The sequence below is a fragment of the Triticum dicoccoides genome, chromosome 4B (genome assembly GCF_002162155.2).
Source record: "Triticum dicoccoides isolate Atlit2015 ecotype Zavitan chromosome 4B, WEW_v2.0, whole genome shotgun sequence".
NCBI lineage: Eukaryota > Viridiplantae > Streptophyta > Magnoliopsida > Poales > Poaceae > Triticum > Triticum dicoccoides.
The window spans coordinates 404068036-404075638 of NC_041387.1; the positions used below are offsets into that span (position 1 = coordinate 404068036).

The 7603-nt window shown below is 50.0% G+C and overlaps 2 protein-coding genes across 4 annotated transcripts in view; both read right to left on the minus strand.

The window, feature by feature from the left end:
• LOC119292706 overlaps positions 1-304 on the minus strand; it is a 5261-nt gene extending 4957 nt beyond the window's left edge. Inside the window, exon 1 of the mRNA XM_037571439.1 lies at positions 198-304. Coding sequence (XP_037427336.1) covers positions 198-304 — 107 coding nt within the window. The remainder of the gene's footprint in view (positions 1-197) is intronic.
• A 518-nt stretch (positions 305-822) lies between these two features.
• On the minus strand, positions 823-3996 carry LOC119296355 (peroxisomal membrane protein 11-3-like). 3 transcript variants are annotated; one of them, XR_005145133.1, is made up of 3 exons: positions 3180-3996; positions 1900-1949; positions 823-1490 (listed from the first exon to the last, which is right to left on the minus strand). XR_005145133.1 is itself a non-coding variant. In XM_037574751.1 (2 exons), the coding sequence occupies exon 1, from the start codon at positions 3900-3902 to the stop codon at positions 3189-3191; it is 714 nt and encodes a 237-aa protein (XP_037430648.1). In that variant the 5' UTR covers positions 3903-3996; the 3' UTR covers positions 823-1490; positions 3180-3188. The 3 variants fall into 3 exon arrangements, 1 of the variants encoding a protein (XP_037430648.1); XR_005145134.1 differs by having other exon boundaries at positions 1900-1972; XM_037574751.1 differs by lacking the exon at positions 1900-1949.
• Positions 3997-7603: the final 3607 nt, after the last annotated feature.

Consider the following 7603-nt stretch of genomic DNA (forward strand, 5'->3'; position numbering starts at 1 on the left):
GGGAATGGAAGGGTGGAGGTTACGAGGGGAGGAGGGCGGGCGGAGGAAGCATCGCGTACGGGTACGGCAGAGGGAGGTGGGGTGGGGTGGGGTTGGGGACGCGCTGGCTGGCTGGCTGGCTTTTATCGCCGCGTAGGTGGGAGTGGGGCGGGGTGGTGGTGGTTTGGGTTTGGCCAGCTCCACCGGCGCTTCGCTACTCCTCGCTAGTGGTTGGACCGTTGGCGTTGGCGTTGGCGTTGGCGTTGGCGTTGGAGTGCGCTGCTTTTGCTTGGACTAGTCGCCCGCGTCGCGGCCGCGGCGGCATCTTGGCCGTTCACATGCTTATTTTCGCTTGCGCCGCTGGTAACCCAGCTGGCCGACTGCTCGTTTGGTTCGGAGTATCAGGCAGCGCATCGGCCGAACTGGGCCTGGCCTAGTGGTGCCGGCGCCTGACGTGTCCGTGACTCGGCAGCAAAATTCGATTCGGTGGTACGTGCCCTGCCCATCCAGGCATCATCATCGTCGTCGTCGTCTCGTGGTGGCCTGGGGATCGGGCGGCTTTCCTGTGTTCTATTCCTTCACGCTAGGCTGTGTTGCACACAAATAGAGACAGACAGGGACAGGTACTCTCTGATGCAACCAGACTTATGAGATTCCAACAATCCCATTCCATATTCTGGCTCTTGCTCTTACATCTACTAACTTTGAAATAACTGCAAGGTCTACTAGACCGGAAAGCACACCCGACGACCCACGAGCTGGATCAAGCTCGTGTCGCAGCGGAGCCATGTTGCGGTATGCACATTTAGCAACACCAAAAATGTTGAATCAAAAAAAAAGACAGGAAAACGGTAATGTTCTTTCATTGATTCAATTCAAGACTAATATAGCAGTCCACTATCTAGCTCACTCACTGATCACAGCCGTGTCCCAACCATTTAGCAGCAGCGCCCAGTTGTCCACTTGTAACCTGCCTCTAGAGCGTACACTACCACCAATAGCCAAAATTCTGCAGCTGGTTGACAGGTTTCAACAGGGACGACTATATATATGGCAATCCATCACGAGAGGTAGTAAACTGTTTCTCCTATACCTACCGCGTTGCTGTCAAAATATAAGCAAATACTAATATGCTTTTACAGCTATATATATGTTTTTAAGCCTCAACAGTGGGCTGAAAATTGATCACCTCAACAATGTTTTTTCCTTCCAGGACCGTGTTACATAGAGCTGGGGCACACGGCGTGCTTTCACAGTCATCTATCTAACTACAAGTTTTTTGTTCTCAAGATCCACTGGGTAAGAAAGCGGTAAGGTTCTTTCATCTCAATCTGAAACTATTTCTAACAGTTCATATAATCTTGAGCAAAGCCGCATCTCAAGCATTTCTGCATTTGGGACCAACAATGCCCAAGTTGGCCAGCTGGAACAGCGGTTTGCAAAACTTATGCAGCAGGTTGGTTGATTTAAACACCAATGCCTATATGGCAATCAATCATGAGACGGAATTGCTGTAAAAATAAGCAGGCATCAAATTATGGAGCTTACAGTAAATGCCAAATATCGGATTATAAGAAAATAGTAATTTGTTGCTGTGAACCATAGGAGGCGGGTTTTTTTGTTCATTGCTGATAAAATCATTTTATGCTATGATCACTGTCGTACTTTGATACTTATAAACAATTTGTTCAAAGAAATGAATACATAACTAATTGGGGTTCCCTGCCTACAATTATGATGTGGACTTGCTTAGCTACTAGAAATGGAAGGAAATAAAAATTATTGTCACACCATACTCAAACCAAGAAATCTTAGCACATACCCAGGATACCAGCTGTCTTACTCTTAACTCGAGGAACAATTGCGTTATAAACTATAAACACTGATAAGTAATCAGCCAAGTGATCAGAGTAACAGTACCTTGCAGCTCCGTAGTACCTACTTCTCCCTACGTCACTCACACCTCGCCCCTGGTAGCAGAGGGTCAAGAGGCCTCCCATCAGAGCCAGGTCAGTGGAAGAGTAAATTCAGAACAGTTCTTTGTAATTCACAACGGTATAAATTTTACAGTTTGTCTAATTCACATATAGATGTTTTTTAAGGATGTCACATCTAAGCTCCCACAAATATATAATGCAGCAACAAGAAAAAAAAACTAGGACAAAAAAAAATAGACCACAAACAGAGTGAACATCAGCTTAATCCAAACAATCTGGATGTGTCCTAGACAGACCCTAAATTTTATGTACTGCTAATCCAAACAATGTCTGGAAAAAACACCGACTGAAGTTAATATTGACCCCACAGCAACAATCAGCTGCAGTTAAACCAGTGCAATAAGTTATGAGCACAAGACGGGCTACATGATCTACATATCGTTGCATATTTATGTATTTATTCATTGTTTTTGCGAGCGAGCATTGCAGTTTACAGGTGACAGATTAAAAAAAATAAACTTTGAATGAAACAATATTTTGGCCCGATATGTATGAACTGCATTTGCCTATTATTCCTTTGAAGCTGATTCAATTGGACCAATGTAACATTGTAGCATGTGGTAATCAAATAGACAGCATTCTTTCTTCTGCAGTGCTTCTGGTTGTGCATTTGCTTCATAATATATTAGCCCATAATCACATCAGTTCCAAAGTTTGTGCTAGCCAATTCAGCACGGTTAGTTAATTTTCCTTTGATATTGACACGAAGTGAAAACTCCAGCAGGAAAACTATACACCAAATTGTGATGCTGGTTTCAACTTCCTAGTGCATCAGAACCAAATTATGATGCATCGTGCATCTTATTGCTGCAAAATGATCTGCCATGGAGCTGTTTTGCTCTTGTAGGCATGCTCGGTGCTTCTGTTTTTGCACTATGGAACCAAGCACTCATCTTTGAAGTCAGCCATAAGCAACACAGTCAGAAGAGAGCAAACCCTTATCCCAATACGACCATAATGAAGCATCTTTTTTTTTTTTATGTTTTTGACAAAATGAAACATGTAAAATGATTATGGTGAAATTAATCATGAGCAGCAACAGTGTTCTCCAACCAACAAATGCATCAGCATGAATTCCACCCATACCACCAACATCGGCATCTAGATTACAGAAGCAACGCTTTCCTTTAGAAATACAGGTTTTGCCTAAATTTCAGCTTTATTTCATCCTAATGTCAAGCGTATTTTGAAATCTATATATACCTTGGGACTTCAGCAAGAATTCCAGTTCTTGTGCGTGCTGATCAGCGCCGACAGCAATCCGGCGGACGCCGTCAGCGTGGAGCTACCGAGCAACCCTTTCCCGTTAGTCACGTCCCCTAGCGCCATGAAGGCATCCGCCACGTCCTGCACAACGGACAGACGCTTCAGCAGCAGCTTCCCCCGCATCGTCCTCACCGCCTCGTTCTCCTCCCCACAACCCTCCGCCAGCCGCATCTTGATTGAAGACTCCATCTTCGTCACCTCTTCCAGCTTGATGGTGATGGAGCCGGCGTAGCCCAGCAGCTCGGCCCAGGCGCTGAGGCGCTGGAGGCGGGGGAGGAGGTGCGCCGGGAGGAGGCCAGCTTTCGCGAGCCAGACGAACTGCTCGATGAAGTAGTAGACGCCCTCGCCGCCGTAGGCGAGGAGCACGAAGGGCGGAGGGAGGGGGCCGGGGTGCGCGCGGAGGGCGTTGACGTCCTGGACGAACTTGCCGAGGCGGAAGGCCTTGCGGCTGAGGCCGAGGCTGGACTCGAAGGACTTGAGGCGCGCGGAGGCCGGCGGGGGCAGCGGCCCTGCGGCGAGGGCGAGGCGCGCGGCGTAGCGTGAGATCTTGAGGAGCTTGTCGACGCCGTCGCGGCGGGCCAGGTAGGCCTCGAGGTGGGCGAGGAAGTCGCGGGGAGGAGGGCGCGCTGCGGCGGTGGTCTTGCGAGCCTCCGAGGCCATGGCGGCTGTTGGGTGGGGCGGCGGGGAGGTACCGGTGGGCTGTGGTTGCGTACGCTATGCGTGTATGATGCGGGGTAGTTGCCGTGTGGTGGCACGCCGGATCGGTTGGAGACTTGGAGTCGACGACCAAGGCAGGAGAGGAGAAGAGGACGAATCATTGGACTAGCGGTGCGGACCCGCGTGTCAGCGTGAGAACTCGGCTGGGCATTATCCCCCATTCGCTGTTTGGTGTTTTTAGCACTTTGCGTTGGGTCTCATTGACATTTACACATTGTTTGATTGCTTGCATTGCATCAATGGTCAGATTAGAACTTGTTGTTTGGTTGTTCATATTTGTGCTTCAGAAATGAGCAGATGTAAAGCACAACTGCTTAACTGTGTGCAAGTAGTTGTTCTGTTCACCCCTTTCAAATGTAGTGGTCTTATTTCTCAGATGTAGCACTTCATATCAGACATATAAGAACAACACATCACACAAGAGCAACAGTCATAAGCAGCTATTAAGCAGTGCATAAATACTAATACGATATAAGTTTAAGACTGCAGGGCATCTAATATCCCTACACGACCTTAGGGTGTTGAACCCTGGGCAAAAAATACAGTTTCACAGCAAGTTTAGACGACCGATGCTAACAAGTTCAGACTAGACTAACTGGCAAACTAGAGGGCACGCTTGATGTCACCCAAGCAGTTGTGCTTCTCGCACCTGACCCTGCACATGATTGAGCTGCAGGTGTTGTAGACTTGCACCTTCAAGTCTAGCCCGGAGAGCCGCAGGATAAGCAGGTCGCCAGGGGCTATCTTGTGACGCTGCCAGAAGTAGTCTCAGCCCCTCCCAAGCACCATCTGCCCCTGAAATGTTTGGACATGCACCCATTGTTGGAAGAGAAGTTGAAGACGCGAGGAGGGTTGAGGTCTAGCCATCTCTTCATCACCGCCCTGAAGGCAAGTGGGATGACCAGCAAGGCGATGTCTTCCTCGTCCATGATCTGCATGTAGAACCTGATCAGCTCCCTTGCACCCTCCTCGTGGTGGAGCCTAGGCCTCCTGCCAACTCCCAGCGACTGGCACATGGCAGCTACCTCTGTCCGGCACCTCATCCCTCCTAAGCCAACGGTTGGTGGGGATGATGTCCTCGGCATCCTCGGTACCTGTTGGGGATATAACCCCCGCATATAACCCTCCCTGAAAGGGCCGGGTTAGGCCGGTGGCGACTCTCGAAGCTAGGCCTCAGGCAGGCCCAAGTGATCAAGACACAGGGCCAGAGGAGCGGCTCACAAGATGGGTCGGCTTAAGGCCCAAGGCCAGAAGACGGCGCGTGGCCTGGAGGTGTAAGCCGCCCGATGATGACTTGTCATAGAAGGCAAGGCGACCTAGAGTCAGGATCGGCACGGAACATGACCCGACCCGGACTCTTGTAAGCCAGCGGCCTCGACCTGTATATAAAGGTGAGTCCCCGGCATAGAATAGGGCAAGTTACAATCAATCGATAGCTAGGTCAAGCGAATCTACTCCCTTGTAATCGATACTCAAGCAATAAGCAACAAGAGCATGAGTAGGCTTTTACCTCCGTCGTGAGGGGCCGAACCTGGGTGAACTCGTGTCTCTCGTCTCGCTCAACTGCGACAAGTTAATCACCGTTGCGATAGCCTCGCGACTAAGTCCTTTCACTAGGACATCTGCCGTGACAATGTTGGGAAACATTGCATGGAAAACAAAAAAAATTCTACGCACACGCAATATCTATCCAGGAAGATGCATAGCAACGAAAGGGAAGAGTGTGTCTACGTACCCTCATAGACCGTGAGCGGAAGCGTTTATCAATGCGGTTGATGTAGTCGTATACCTTCACGATCCACCCAATCAAGTACCAAACATACGACACCTCCGCGCTCAGCACACGTTCAACTCGATGACGTCCTTGTCTTCTTGATCCAGCAAGACGCGCGAAGTAGTAGATGAGTTCCGGCAGCATGACGGTGTGGTGATGGTGGTGATGCAACTATCTTCGCAAGGCTTCGCCGAGCACTACGAAAATATGACCGAGGATGAACTAGAGGGAGAGGGGCGCCGCACATGGCTAGGGAATCATGGTGTGTTGTGCCCCTCTCCCTTCCCACATATATATAGGTGGAGGGGGAGAGGAGGCAGCCCTAGGCGCACCCCCTCCCTTTCCTTCCCTTAGGCATGGAGGAAAAGGGCGGGAGGGGGGCGGCGGCTTGCTGTAAGGGCATTTTTATTCCTTAGTAGTTTTGGTGATTGATGACAATGCTTTTGCGGACTAATCATGTGCATTGAGCATTTCAGATATATCATGTCTAAACACAAGACTATTTGGTGCCCTTCGGAGCTTATTAAAGACGGTGTTTCTCTATGTTTCTTTTTGGTGGATTTGAGTCGTAGGAAAGCTGTACTATTAAGAGGGGGTCCGCGTTGGAAAGGTTTGGATGGAATCAACACGTACGCATCTGTTCCTTTTGCACAACCTTTCCTTTGGCTCTTTGGAGCATCCTCCGTCTCTCCGTGTCTCTGCAAAATGAAGGACTCCTAGTATTGTTGAACTGAGGCATGCGGTAGTACTGCTCTTCGGAGCGGTAGTACCACAGGCCCTTGCGGTAGTACCGGCCACCAGCGCGGTAGTACCGCGGGTGCTCACGGTAGTACCACTCCTTAGGAGCGGTAGTACCGTAGGCTCAGGCCAGGCGCAGCTGCTCGAGCGGTAGTAGGGGCGGATGTAATTTTTTACATCCGCGCCCTACGCGGTAGTACCGCTCCATGGGCGCGATAGTACCGTGGGCTCTAGCCAGGCACAGCAGCATGAGCGGAAGTAGGGGCGGATGTAATTTTTTACATCCGCACCCTACGCGGTAGTGCCGCTCCAGTCTTGCGATAATACCATGTCGGATTTTTGCATAGATCAAAACTCAGAAGAAGTAGTCACGGATGTATTTTTATATGTCCGTGCCTTCCCAGCCTAGACTATTCCTGCCTTGCGGTAGTACCGCAAGGGGCGCGGTAGTACTGCGCCAGCGGTTCTACCGCTCCCTGCCTTAGCACATTAGGACTGGTCTTAGCCCCTGCCATGCCAGCGGTAGTACCGCTGTTCGCCATGGTAGTACCGCGAGCCCTTGCGGTAGTACCGCTTGTATGGTGTGGTAGTACCGCGTGTCGCAGGTTGAGTTGGTGGATAACGGTTGGATTTGTTCTTTCACTATAAAAGGAGGGTCTTCTTCTTCGAGTTGATTACCTCTTCCATCCCCAAGCTCCATTGTTGCTCTAAGCTCCATTTTTGCCCGTTCTCTCTCCCTAGCCAATCAAACTTGTTGATTTTCTAGGGATTGGTTGAGAAGGCCCCGATCTACACTTCCACCAAGAGAAATTGGATTCCCCCACTAATCCCTTGCAGATCTTGTTACTCTTGGGTGTTTGAGCACCCTAGACGGTTGAGGTCACCGCAGAGCCATATTCCATTGTGGTGAAGCTTCGTGGTGTTGTTGGGAGCCTCCAATTAAGTTATGGAGATAGCCACAACCTTGTTTGTAAAGGTTCAGTTGCCGCCTCCAAGGGCACCAATAGTGGAATCACGGCATCTCGCATTGTGTGAGGGCGTGAGGAGAATACGGTGGCCCTAGTGGCTTCTTGGGGAGCATTGTGCCTCCACACCGCTCCAACGGAGACGTACTTCCTCTCAAAGGGAAGGA